The sequence below is a fragment of the Grus americana genome, chromosome 2 (assembly GCF_028858705.1).
Source record: "Grus americana isolate bGruAme1 chromosome 2, bGruAme1.mat, whole genome shotgun sequence".
NCBI lineage: Eukaryota > Metazoa > Chordata > Aves > Gruiformes > Gruidae > Grus > Grus americana.
Genome location: NC_072853.1, coordinates 59,773,034 through 59,787,789, shown reverse-complemented (window position 1 = coordinate 59,787,789; position 14,756 = coordinate 59,773,034). Strand labels below are relative to the sequence as shown.

The window sequence follows — 14,756 nt, the reverse complement described above, 5'->3', positions numbered from 1 at the left end:
CAAAACCTCTAAGATGTGATTAATATGCAAGAGTTCTTGACCTGGTGGAAATGTTTCAACAATTCGCAGATAATGAAGACATTACATACTACAGACACTAATGAAAGACTGAAAAAGTGAACTGAAAAGATTTCTTTTTTTTTCTTTCTCATTATCTAATTATCACTGATGTCTGTTATACAGAGAGCATACTTTAACTGCCCTTCAGATCATGCCTTCATTATTTCTTGCTGTAACAAAAGCACAAGTTTCCAATAATGGAATACCAAGTCAACAGACTATGAATCACTACGTCAATGTTGAAGGTTAAATGGACAATGTATATTTCAGTTCTTCAGTACAGTGAATAGAGCTTGACAGCTTCATTAATATCTGTGCATTAGTGTTATCTGATTAGATCCTGTGCAGGATCCATTCATCTTTCTCTCATTTGGGGGTTTGTGGGGTCTGTCTTTTTTTTTTTTTTTTAAGAGGTAAGAATTTTATCCTGTCTGAAGGAAATTACAAAACAAATCATCTATATTATGGAGGCTGGATATGAAGTTATTATTCACAGGAAGCCCATTTTGGTAATGTTCATTTTTTATTGTATGATAACTTTGTAATAATGTACTTTTCAGAGGTGAAAATCCCATTTTTAAGCCCAGTTGAGGTTTTATTTTGAAAACTGCAGTACATCAAACAAATGCACATTATCTCTCAAAGGAACCATGGAAGCCTCAAGTTCTTACATTGTAAACTCTGATATAGAATTGAAAGAAAATTTTCTAGCTGAAAAAAAAAAAGTGAAATGTTAACAGTAATAGAAAGATAGCTTTTCACTGAAAAGCTTACACATAAACCCCCCATTTTTATAATTGCCAGTATTACTCTTAGAACAAAGTTTTAGAATAATCTCTTAGCAGTCAGTTTCTATGAGAAAGTCCTTTGCAACACTATTTTCACTTTTTTTCCCTCTAACATTCGAATTGGTTGGTGATATTGGTGGTAGGACTGTGTATTGGCGGGGGGAGAAATGAAGGCAAACTGAGCAAGAACTGTACCGTGGGAAGTCTTAATGCTTGTCACTTGCTACGGTGAGCCATGACAACCCTCTCTCTATAGAGTCTTTAGGCTTTGTTGTTGTTGTTGCACTTAAGTCCACTAAAATCTCTCCATAGACTTAAAAATGGATTGAATCAGATCTCATAACCTTCCAAAGAGTCACATATTATTCATATAATAAAAATATACCTTGCAGCCTTTTTTATTATTAAATTACCATTACTACTTTAAGCACCTAGTATCTGATAAAGGTGTAGGTGGATACAGATCATCTATCAGGTTTTTATCATCTTTCACTTACATAAACATTTCTTCGATATTAAGGTTGCTACTGCAGAGAAAAATCCAACACATTTTTAAAACTCCAATATATTCAGAAAAATTTTCTTCCAAACACCCTCACCACTGTGAAATGTAGCTATGCAAATGATCCGAGTCCTTACTAACGGAGCACTGATAGCAGAATGTAAATTACAAATGAAACCACAGGAAGGAATTGATCCTACTCCACAGATGGAGAACTGAGTCACAGTGTGAACCAGGATAAAATTTTCAAATATTTCTAAGAAATATAAATGCCCAATTCCTTTTCAAAAACTGTGCAAGACTTTTTTTCTTTTTTTTTTTTTCTTCCCCCTGAAAAGATCACCTAAGATGGATGGTTTCCTGAATCCTGCTTAAAAGTAACTTACACATCTAATTTAGCCTTACTTAGGAATTCACTACAGAGAGCGTGCCTACTGGGTGGAGAATAGCCAAATTCTCCCATTGTTTGCAACATCAGAACTCTAGCACAAAGTTTGAGTAGGTGGTATCTTTAGATTGCTTTGTACAGGATATAAATAAAGGAAGAGCTTTCTTCTGCTCATTTGACAAGTGGAAACTTTCCATGTATTTATTATTATTATTTAATAAAAGAGAAAGTGGGAAAAGAAAAAAATGGGAAGGTTTCCACAGTGACTTGAAACTACTAGGCAGCAAATGGTATGAAGACAGCAGGTTAAAGGAAAAGACACCCACTAGTTTTCCCACCATTTTCCCACCATTTTCCCACCCTTCCTGTAAGCTGAGAATACTACTCTGAAATGTGCTTATTGCTCCCATTCACTTGTCGTTTATACCAGCTTCTGGAAGATAAAGTTTGTCTTCTAGCATTTTTCATATCTTATTGTATGTTAGAAACAGAGCATGGCATCCTAAAAACAACTTACACATTTTTATATACCATCCTAGATAAATGCTGGATAAAATTTTCGCACATGAATTCAGCTAATGTATTGCAGAAGAAGGTATACTTTATTTTTTTAGTGCCAATAACCAAGTAAATGGTTCAATACTGTTTTTACTAGCTCCTGTCATAAGATGAAATTTTAGCTTCACTGATCTCAAAAAAATCAATTCTACCCATACTCAACCTGTTGTTATTATTTAAGCCATAAATACATGAACAGAAGTTAGCCCTTGTCCCAAAGAATATTTTGAAAAAGTTTGGGGTTTTTTTCTAGAATGAACTAAGCAACTTGCTGGAATACATGAACTTCACATCTTATTCATTTAATCCCTATTCATATATCCTAACCAGGATGAAAGAAAATAAGGTGTCACAAGTATGTGAAAAACCATCTAGCAGCAAAAATTGTACAGTGGTACAGCATGCGTGCCCCTTAGTTGTGCTACATAAGGTAGTACAATCCTGCTCTTTACTCTTTGGAGGAATAAAGACCAAGTGCATGAAAACACAGAGAAAGTACTCCTCCCTTGTCTGATTCTGTACGGTCAAGGGAGTTTTTATAAGAGTATCCCTGAACTGAGGTTTAGTCTGGCAGCCAGTAGATACGGACATCAGGCACGAGGCAGCAACAGCGCCAGCATGTTCAGGAATAGCTAATCCCCAGTCCTGCCCTGCCTATAATAGTATGAGCAGAACTACTACTACTATTCGAAAAATAACGCTGTTCTCAAACTGTTTAGAGAAAAATCCATCCTGAATAAACCGTGCAAGCCAAAGAGATATCTGGATTTAGCAAGGCAGAAAAGATATAAATGAGGGAAGAATACACTCCATTTTTCAACGAATATCACTGTTAGAGTAAAACCATGATTATTTTTTTCTGCTGATTTTTGTTTTGAAATCTGTGTCATAGGGTGCAGAGAAGAAATGTGTTTAAATGTGCATGGAAAAAAATCCAAATGAAACCAAAAAATAAACATACCCAAATCTCACTCACCAATTTTTCCACCTTTCAAGTTGATATATGTATTAGTCAAGTCCAATATACATGAGTAATCTTGGAAAATAGCTAGTCATGTAACATTTTTCTCTTTCTAATATCACGATTGCTGGCATGTCTCTTTTTCAAAAAAGTTAATTTTCCTGAATTTATAAATGTAAATAATTTATTTGCAATTTTTGCTGATCCTTGGGCATTTTCTTTCATATTCCATCCACTTGGAACATATAAAAATCTTGCTTTTCTCACTGAATTCTAAATCTCACTTCTCTCAATTTTATTTTTTATGATTTTTTTTTTACTTGATGTTCCTTATGTGTTAAAAAAAAAATTTTAGTCTTTAGTAGAGGAAGTCAACTTTTCAAATTGTCTCCAAATGGTTATCCTTCTAAAAACACAATGTAAAATCTTCATTTTGTGTGTGAAACTCCAATAAGCAGATGCCAAACTTTCTCCACAACACCCAGCACAAAAATGAACGGAGCAGTGCCTTCAGCTGCTCAGAGATACTGGCTGTGATTTTCATGCTTGGCCTGCTGATTTGTATGTACGATTGCAGCAAGAGTGTGCTAAAGCATGCATTTGCATTTAGAACCAAAGTGTGTCTTTTCGGAAGTCTTTGCCTTGGCATTTTACTGCTTGATGTGTACACAGACATGTCATCTGAGCATATAAATACACACGAGTTTAAAATGATGGGCATGTGTTGGAGGCTGAGCTGTTTCTCAGTGCCACAGCCGATTCCAGGGGCATGAAAAGGAGAGAGCTAATTGCACTCAGAGGTGTACAAAACTTCCCGAGCTGGATAGTTAAATTTTTAGGCAGATTCCATGCTACAGCTTAATTTCTTCCCTGATTCCTTACCAACGAGCACACATTATCATGCAGGGATAACCTCTGCCTGACTCCATAGTGATCTGGCAGGTAAGGCTCAGTGGTTAAAGCCCATTTAACCTGCATACGCTGCCATTAATGGTCTTCTATGTACATGTTCTCCAGAGAAGAACAAGGTGCAGTTGTCTGTTGGCCACTGTGCTCGAGCTCTTCACTTACTTTCTTCCCTCCTAGCTAATGTTCTCTGCAGGGTTGGCAGGGAGGATCTTTCAGCCTTGGGCAAGGCACCAAGTTCCGTGGAGTCCAAATGAAGAGCTAAGGGCATCCAGAGGTTTGGGAGATGCCCTTCAGTGTGGGGACTCACCTTTGGGTGTGGCAGAGGAAGAACAGTCGATAATGGTAGGAAAATGAGAGAAAAGTTCTAATGCTGCAGAGAAAAAACTCTGAATTCCTGTGTCAAAATAGAGCAGCATCTAGGTTTAAAAATGATTAGCAAATTGGAGTATTTCATCAGGTCAAAATTTTGTAACTTTTTTAATGTAGTCCAATAGCTATTTCATAGGACACTTCTCAGGACAAATGTTCAATACTGAAAAGTCCAGTTCAGCTCCCTAGCTAAAGTGATTATAGAATATATTACAATTGTTTGGTCCACCGTACAACACTGGAATCAGGATACTCCAGGAACAAACACCCCGACTACAAGAGAGTACTAAAAATTAAAATGAACTCATGAGGTCTCAGATTAGATTGCTGAAGCCCACGACTGATTCAGTGTTGCTCACTGTGGCACTAATAAATGCGTTCCCTCTAGGACAGGCATATTTCTTACAGATCTTTGCTCAAAAACCTTAAACGAGCAAACTGAAGGAGCCACATTGAATCTGGCTGTTGAACAAAGAGACAACTAACTTATCATCATTTGTATTTCAAATGTGCTAAGCAGAAATTACCACAGTTTGTAAGAAACCTAAGATGGCTGGTTTAGCCTTGAAAAAAGATGATTCACATTGCACATATTAGAGCCTCATCTTTCAAGGGTGCTGAACATCCTCCATTTGCTGTGACATCTATAGATGCTTACCAGCTCTCAGCAGGTGTTCAGGGCATCGGAGAATTAGCACATTGCTTTGCAATATCATGCAGTATTAACTTCTTTCAAAGGAGAAATGTTACTAAAGTTTCATATCGTTTTAAGAAAGGAATTGATGCATCAGAGGAGGGAAAAAAAACCCCAAACCCAGCCAACAAACGAAACAACAAAAAACCCCCACAACTGGTAGGTGAAGTTAATAGGGATTAAAGAGTATATAGGGAAGAAAAATCTGCTATGGAATCATATTAACTACAAACATAGGTCCTTGTTCAGGAACATACTTACACATAATCTAAAATGCCAAGTCAGTCCCACATTTTAGGGGATATTGAATTGCTTAGCAGAGTTAGGGCCATACATTCAGTTTTGTCATTCTCATGCATTCACACATGAAGAGTATGAAATTATATGAGAAGAGATTCTTCTGTCTAAGGTGTTGGGTTTTTTTTCCTGTTCTCCTCAAAATTTACATTTTCTTGCAAAATATTTCACACACTTTTATTTTGTAAAAGGATACTCTAAAATGTGTTGCAGCAAGGTAAGAATGCTGAGTTTTAATATTTTTATATAAACATGATTTTCCAGTTTTAAAATGTTTGTTTTCTAACTGTATATGTAGAAAGCTAATAAAAAAAAAATTTCTTTTAATATTTCCATTTATAAAATAATATTTTTATAATATATTTTCTTGTAAAACAACTATTCTTACTGATACATAATTTTAATGTTAGTAATATATGCCTTCTGAATAGAACAACATCAGCCAAAGACAATTAGATATTTTATTTTAAAATTATGTTTGGGATCCATTTTGTATTTGGAGCTTGCATTTTTACCGTAAGATGTATTTTCACATTTTCTCTTTAATACGAGGACAAATGAGACTAAAGCTTAGATTCCCATCCAAACTTGTATGTGCAGGAGCTTTAAAAAACAACTCATCAAAACAACACCGCTATTGCCAAAAAAAAACCCCAACCCACCATAGTTTTCAGTGTAAGCCATTAAAAAGCTCAAAATCACACACACGCACGCACACTGAAGTCAAGATGAAATGGAAATGCCAATGGACACTTTTACAGCAGATAAGGCTCTTGGAAACAAACGCTCATACTCTCATTACCTGCCCTCATCTTGCACAGATCCAAACAGAATCAGTGAGGAAAATCAGACTTACTTTCTGAATTGTTATGATTCCCTCCTGGGTGTCTTTGTCGACAGAAATTTTGAATACTCCCAAACCATCACCATCCACAATCTTATACTCCATTTCAGCATTAGGTCCCACATCTGCATCTGCAGCTTTTATCCTGGCCACCACGGAAGCCACTGGCAAAGATTCTGGGACATTATACTGATATGACCCTGTGAAATTTAAAAATTTAATGAATTCAGAGTTTTCTGGGACTGTAGGATTAAAAAAAAAAAACAAAAAACAAAAAAACCCCAAACCTATCCTTCTTAAAATCTAACTTCCTTTAAATCATGCACTTGAATATTTATTCAGGCTACCAGAATATATTCTCCAGCTGAAAACAGAATTGCCTTTTTTTTGTTAGGTTTTCCTTGTGATGGACTCTGCTTTAAGTAATATTGGCATAATTTCTTCCTATGACGAGAGAAGAACAGGGCAAAGATGCAAAAACATAATTCAAAACTGAAGTGCAAATCATGAGGTGAATGCCTGCTACAGAGTTACAGTGCAGAAAATATAAAAAGTAAAACTTTGTTTTCCACAAAAGAGGAAAAAAAAAGCAAGTTAAATAATATCAATATAAACTCTTATTATTTTATAGCTGTGTATCTTGATTAGGTAGTTTGCAATCTGAATATGATTAGAAACTTATATATATATTCATTTCTTTAACAGTACGTGCACCATCTGTGTTCTTGAAAATTCCAGCTTTTTCATTCAAGTAGAAAATTATATATATATGCTGTCAAAAGGATATCTGAGTGCAGTCTGTAGCAAATAACACCCTCACCTTCAAAAATAACTTTAGTTATTCTATTATTATTTCAAGCAGTGTGTGGCTTGAAATAACAGGAAAAATTATTATATACAGATCTATTTTTTCTGTCATTGGAGGTGAAGCTGGAGTGGACATGAATATATTCTTCACATTATTTTAATTCTACTTAGCAAGGATTTTTTTTTTTTTTTTTAAGAAAAAAGCACCCCAGACAGAATCCTGTTAATAAACTGAGTTCTTCAGGTTTGAGCACACAACTGCGTACTCTTTTCTTTGGTTAGGATGAGAGCCACCTTGGTCAAAGAAAGTAAATGGAGGAAAGATGATTTTCCAGCTCTTCTGTGACTAACTCCTGTATGCACAAGAGAAATCCTGCTAATTGCCAAACGAATATGAAGGATTAAGAGTCAAGTTAAAGAACTATGCATCCTGAAGTCCAACTGGCAGAGCTAAATATTTATTAAGGTGTATCTTTTTTTTGTCTTTTTATTCACAGAGAAGAAGTAAAATACATTAATAAATGCACCTGCTGTACATCATTTCAACTGATCTGAAACATATTAGGTAAAGTAAAAAGATTCTTCCAATGTAGTAGAAGTAGTAGTAGTAGTAATAATAATAATTAATAATAATAATAATAATAATAATACGACCTTGCTTTCAGTGATTCTCAAAGTACTTAACATGGAAGCTGAGCACCTTTTGTTCAGAAATAACACGATGTGCAAAGAAAATAACAATGTTTAGAAGTAATATTACAAGTCATATTTTTTCAACGTAACTTACGTCGTGGAAAGCGGGGTGGGTTGTCATTAACATCAGTCAGGGTGACAGTTACAGATGTAGTCCCTGATAATCCACCATTCTGCCCAACCATATCCTTTGCTTGAATAACTAGTAGGTATTGGTCCTTGGCTTCTCTATCCATATTTGGAAGGGCAGTCTTGATAACACCTGCAGCAAGACAAGACATGTCAATGGTTGCACAAGCAAATACATTACCATGAAAGCTGAGTTTGCCTTTAAAAGGTAGCAGCAGATCAATGACTGCAACAAGAGAGGAATGGATTAATTTCAGCATTAATATCACAACTTTTGACTAGGAGCTGAACTGACATACTACAAGCTTATTTTAAGTAGTCACCAAAGCACACCAGTTTTTATTTAGTACTAGATCCTTTGGGTAGTGCCATGGATGGCTGTATTTTCTGCATATCTTCTCCCTGAACTACAGACTTCACAATGTCTTGGGTAACACTCCCTTCCCTGGAAGAGGTCATCTTCTGTGTTTGATTTCCCACTCTTTTAGAGTTAGAAAGAACAGAATATCCTGTATCCATTTTCAAGATTCCAAGGTCAAGATTCATCTCACAATGTCTTGAATAGGCACTCACCAAATTAATTCTTACTAATAATGATATCACGCCACCCTCTGCATATATATGAAATCACCTTATTTTACCATATATTTGCTTTAACAATAGCCGCTTCTAAAGCATTAGTGTAATTAAGAGATTTTTGAATTATTAATGTAAATATTGTAATATCTGAAGTAGTTTTTGTTATGTCCATTTGATGATCTGCATAGAATTTGTAATTAATTGCTTTGAAATGAAAACAAAAAGAAAATTCCATGTTTCATCCTTTCGGTTTTGTTGATATAGATCAGAAAATAAATATACCTCCTCGAAACATGATGACTTTATGAATATTTCATGCTCAGTACATTGTACAGCCGCTAACTCTGATTTCCAGAGAGGCAGCCGTTTACTCCACCAGCACTTAGTGTCAGCAGCAAAGGAAATATAAACAAACTAAATAAAGGAGAGGCACACTGGGACACGTATCCTTCATCTGATATTTGTTGAATGTTTAGTCAGAGTTTTATTTCTTTCTTCCCTTATGAATGCAGAACTTGCCATTAATCATCTCTTGGTTGAAACATTTATTTCACAAACAGACTGTCTGGCACTATTTCACCCATTTTACAAGACACGTTAAAATACAATTAATATACAATTTCATAACGTTATTGTTTCTACATTGCTTTTTCTGGCCTGCTTGTTTTTCTATCATAGTTAAATTACCAGGCAAAGTTAACCAATCATTTGGAAGCTAATTATCATGCACACAGGAAACTTGAGTATCACATCAAAGTGAAAATGTATGCAAACATTTCAGTCTGAAACCTTAAATATTTTGATTTAGCAGAAACTACCATATTATTGTTCAAAAGCTTTGTGCAGTCATTATGACAATATACATTGTATATCCATATACATGGAGAGAGAGAGAGAGAGAGTGAAATCCACTATAAATCACACTTATTGGGGAGGGGTGTGGAGGGGGGAAGAAAGTTCTATATACCCCTCCTCAGCATGGATCTGTTGCAATATGAAGATAATTACACTACTTATTTCTGCAAATTTAGAACTTGTTAAATAGAGTGTGACCTTTTGGTCATAGCATTGGGATTCAGGTCTGATTCACATCACAGATTGTTTATGATAAATAGGGTAAATAGTTTGTTTCTCTTTTGTCTCACCTTGTGCATCTCTGAAATGAAGATTATAACTCTTCTCCATGTTGGTGTAAGTGAAGGCTCAAGCACCAAACTGAACTGAGCAGAGTGAGAACCTAGTTTCCCACTCTATGAAATGATACAGTAGAGTGGGTAATGTTTATTAGACTGACAGATGATTAAAGGCTGCATTTTTTGTGGCTTAAAATATTCATAAAAATTCATTAAAATAATAAAAAAAGTTCCACCAGTAATTTGTTTTGAAAGTGGTAGCAAAATGTTATATCAGATAAGGATAGGAAGCACAGTGCTCTCCTTTTCAAACTAGTAAGAAAAGATACATTTCCCACAACAAAACTTGAGTTTATAAAGCAGAATGGAGAGGTGATCATGCCATAAATCTATACTTTAAAAATCTGGCTATGTGACATTTAGATATTTTAAAAAAAAACATCTGCAAAAAAACTTGTTCACAGAATCTTGAAATTTTCATTGATGGCAACAGGCAGCAGACCAGGGAGCTGGCAGATTGACAAGAAGATAAAAATTACCATTCCAGCAATGTCTGCTTATCACATAGCTCAAATGTGTTGTTTTCATCATCTATTCTGAAGAATAAGAGATTAAAAGATGAACAAAATCCAAATGTATTCAATTAACCAAGAGACCACATTAATAAGTTCCTGGCAAGTTTTAATGCACATTTTCTTTTTTCTCAGCATTACTGCAGAGAGTTTATGGAAAGTTACCTGTTTTGGGCTCCACAGAAAAGTAAGGTTGTCCTTGCAATATGCTGTAAACCACTCGAGCACTGTTGCCGTAAGTAGGATCATCTGCATCAGTCGCCGTCACTTGAACCACAGAGGTACCTGCAAAATGTTTAAGCGACTATTGTACATAAAAGATCCAAAAATCCGAACTACACGTACTCAACATGCTGTGCCAATATATATCTGAACGGTGTGAGGTGGCTTTTTCACAACTGTTCATCATTTCCATGCTGATTCAGCTTAGGATATAAAATCCTCTTTGTAAACCAGTAGCAGCAGCTATTACAGAGTTCCGACTTCCCCAATAGTCTCAGCCTTTGACTCGCAGCAATAAAAAACATCTGACTCAGTAGCTCCCCCTCTCTACCTCTGCCTTTGGTTGGTGGAGGGTATGTGAACAATATTTCTTAAATGATGGTAATGCCTGAATTATGCTTAAGAATGAAATATAGTAACAGTTTGCCTTTGAAGAGAAGTCTGCATGCTAAAATTGTAACGAGTAGCTAGAAATTCTAGTATACATACATAAGTATTATATATTTTGATAATTGTATACACATATATATAAAATTAGTTTTAGCCCATAATTATTTAAACTTTTATAGAAAGACGGCTGAAGAGTTTCTGGTTTAGCTCATAGAAAAACTGGTAAGAGCTGTCTCTAAATTCCTTTAAAAAGTTCTCGTTTCCTTCAATAATCTGCAATACTTTAGTACCAGTTGTGGTAATAATCTACTGCATAAACATTTCTTGAGAAAGAAATGTCTCTATGTTGACAGGAATAAGAAAGCAAAATGTCTAACTGGCTAGCAGGAAGGGTATATTTTGTGAGGATCTCATTCTGTGTCCAGCTCCTATTCATTATGTTCTCCACGTCAGTTCCCATTTGTTTTGTTCTGTACAATAGCTTCCATGATGTATGCTGAGAGCAGAATAAAACAACACTCGGGAGCCAGGGCCATGGCCATGGTCACCACCCTTTGATAGGCAGAAAGGATTATTTTTTCTCAGTGGCAGATTGTCTGGAACATTGAGACCTTCCATTCAACAGCCCAGGGACCCATTTGGAGGTTAGGTTGAAAATTAATATTGAAGCAATTTGGCAGATGCCCAGTAAAGGTCTTCAACAGAGGAATGGCTTCCTTCGTAAACTGGATTTAGACACAAGATTAGAGAAAAGCATTTGTTAAAGAAAGTGTTCATTTTCCGAATGAACACATTTTTGACATGTGAAAACGAGAGCAGCAAGTCTAGAAACCACTCTTTAAGAACAAACTGCAATAGCAAACGTCCAGGGTGAACTTAACGTAAGTTGTATTCTGGTCAGTTTTATCTGGATTTTTTCAGGAAATGGGTGGGAGAAAGCTCTGAAATTCTTCATGTGTGAGATAGTACATCCCCCATCCATTTTCCTTAGCTTTTCAATTCCCAGTTAAGGAGAGGATCATAAATGGGTTTTGGACCAGGCAAAAGGTTTGGAGAGAGAGGATTAAGTGCAGTCCTCCATAAAATGGTACAGATTACAAAGGACAGGACCAGTTTGTATGAATTGTGACCAGAAATTATCATTCATAAGATAACTTTATTCACTTAAGTTATGGCCTAGCTAACATATACTCCTGATCTCTCTTCCTGAAGTATCCATGACAAAGTATTATGATTGCAATTCTATTTTAAATGCAATTTTTCTCTCTTGTGGACTGTCTAATATTTTTGGACAAGGAAAAGGTTATTCTCAACCTGAAATTTCACATGTAACTATTAAGTAGATGGAAAGTTTAAAAAGAAAATTGGTAGTTAATCCATCAAGTCATTTATCAGTTATGGGACTTAAAATACATCAATTTTCTGTTCACCAGTCACTAAGAGCTTTGATTCACTATGTCAAACTGATTTTACAGATTACTCTATAATGTAATTTCAAACAGGGACCTATTTTAAACTTGCCAGAGTCTCTCCAGCTTCTGAGTACAAGGGTACCATAACGACTATTTGACATCCAGCGTTCTTTGTGAAAGCCAGGCTTAACACATTTACAAAGTCCCTAAGCCCTGCCAATGAAGCTTACAATGTCTGCAAATATTGGCAAAAGTGCTTATAAACCTCACAGACAGTTACATCTTTGCTCTTTGCTCTTGCTGCTTTCAAGGCCTCCAGACCAATACAAGATCAAAGAAATTACAGGCTCTGCAACCTCAACAGAGACATTTTGGAAATCCTGTGAGCTTAGAAGTGCTTGTTTGCTGTAAAAATCTATTGATGTAGCAAACAAATCCTCTACATTCCACGAGATGAATAAAGCCAGTATCTGAATCTAATTGGCTCTTTCCTAAAATGAAGAATTGCCCATTCAAACACACAGATCCTTTAGAAATGGTTTGGGGTTTTTTTTAGATGGAAATTCTAACACCAAATCTTTCTGCACTCATCCAACTTGAGTGCAATAAGCAACTAAAAAACAATGATATTTTTCTAGTCCCTTTGTGCTAATCAACTTGTCTCAAATCTCACGGGGGAAAGATCTTTTAGAACAACTGCTATTGTCATTATTTCTTTACCTATTGCACGCAAAAACTTTGAGCTTCCATAAGTCCCTTGCCGAGAGGGAGATTTCTGCACAATATATTTTTTAAAAAGAATATGCAAGCTAAAATAAAGTATGCTAACTATGTGAACAGTCCTACGTGTAGGAAATCAGTTCCAAGAAAACATAATGCATGGCAAGATCAGTATGTTTAGATTTCTCTAGAAGAACAGGAATTCCTTCAGAAGATGACCGTTGCAACACAGAGCTGTCCTAGTTTTTCTTGCAATGGACTGATGTCAAATTCATATGCTTATTTTATTTAAAAAAAAAAAAACAAACCACAAACAAATAACAAAGCTCTATGGATACTCATGGATAGTCAATAAATCTACAGGTTGAGGAAAAATTGGTAGTTGCATTGTAGTTCCAACTACATCACCTTACAAAAGGAGGGTTTGTGTTCCTGCACTGAAATTAAGTCTTCCTTTTATTCCTGAACACTTTCCCCTACCTCAAAACAGAGATGGTCATCTGCCAAACATGCATCCAGGAGTAGAACTTACAGGTAATATGGGACAGTTAACAAACGGCACCACACCTTCGCTCCATCCGACAATATGAGTGTCCTGGTAAATGTTGTTTATGGCAGCATTGTTCAGAGCCCTAGACTGCAGGTGTAAACAGGCCACTAACCCTACCCCAAACTTTCATTAGTGAATATTTCTTACAGTTTGTGTATGTGATATGGGCTGAAAAAAATGAACAGGGGCTATTTACTAAAAAAGTGTCTTTCCCTCTCAGATATGGATTCCTGTACAATTATTTTTTGTTTACAATTATGTATTTGTAACAAAGCCTGAATATCAGTTCATAAAAAGAATTCTACATGTAGCAACTTCATAAACTTTTTCAGCAACTGCAGCAAATACAGAGGGAATATCCATGCTGCTAATCAAAGGGTGTACACACATTTCTTTATTGATAGTAGCTAATAACACGCTAAATTTTGTGTGGTTGGCACAGATTTCTGGGCTTTTTTCTGACAATGTTTAAGTTATCATTTTTAATTTAACCTTTAATAGATAGTAGTAGATATTACAGAATTGCAGTAATCTGATAACCTGACCTATTTAAGTTCTGATATTAGAGCAAAAGGAAGGGAGGAGTTTCTGCAGTGAGGACCTTGAATTTAGAACATTGTACTTTAATTTACCCAAGTCAAGATTCAGCAATGTTCCCAACATGTTGCAGAGATCAACATTTTCTGTGACAGGGTGAGATAAAGGTAAACTGGTTGCTGAAATTTATTTTGAGTTGGAGACCCTTCAAAGGGATCCTTTTTAAATCTCTGAGTTTATTATTTTAGAGACCTCTGCACAGAGTTTTTTAAAAAGCTTGCTAGTAACTTGTGTGGTATTTTACCGAAGTTTTAAAATGAGTTTGTATGAGAAATGCTTGTGTGACTTCCATTTTTAACATTGGCGAAATCATTTACGGGAAAACTTGTTTCTAAAACTAGATGAACTTAAAAATGCCTATCTTTGAAACTGCACAAAAGTTTATCAATTGAATCGTAGCCACATTATCAAACTAAAAATAGACCTTTAAAGGCAGTCAGTTATTAAAGGCATTGACTGATATCAATTCATGACCTGTAATATGTGTAATACACAAAACAATTCTGTGATGGCATCACATTTCTACGTGATATCAGCTGCTACTAGAAATATTACACACCTTTACTATCAAGTTATCCATAA

The 14,756-nt window shown here is 35.5% G+C and overlaps 1 protein-coding gene across 3 annotated transcripts in view; it reads right to left on the bottom strand.

Moving 5' to 3' along the window:
- CDH7 (cadherin 7) overlaps positions 1–14,756 on the bottom strand; it is an 84,815-nt gene that overhangs the window by 28,204 nt on the left and 41,855 nt on the right. For all 3 annotated transcript variants that reach the window (XM_054817873.1, XM_054817875.1, XM_054817874.1), the window contains exons 4-6: positions 10,449–10,568; positions 7,965–8,132; positions 6,383–6,570 (exon numbers count right to left, since the gene is read on the bottom strand). In XM_054817873.1, coding sequence (XP_054673848.1) covers positions 6,383–6,570; positions 7,965–8,132; positions 10,449–10,568 — 476 coding nt within the window. The remainder of the gene's footprint in view (positions 1–6,382; positions 6,571–7,964; positions 8,133–10,448; positions 10,569–14,756) is intronic.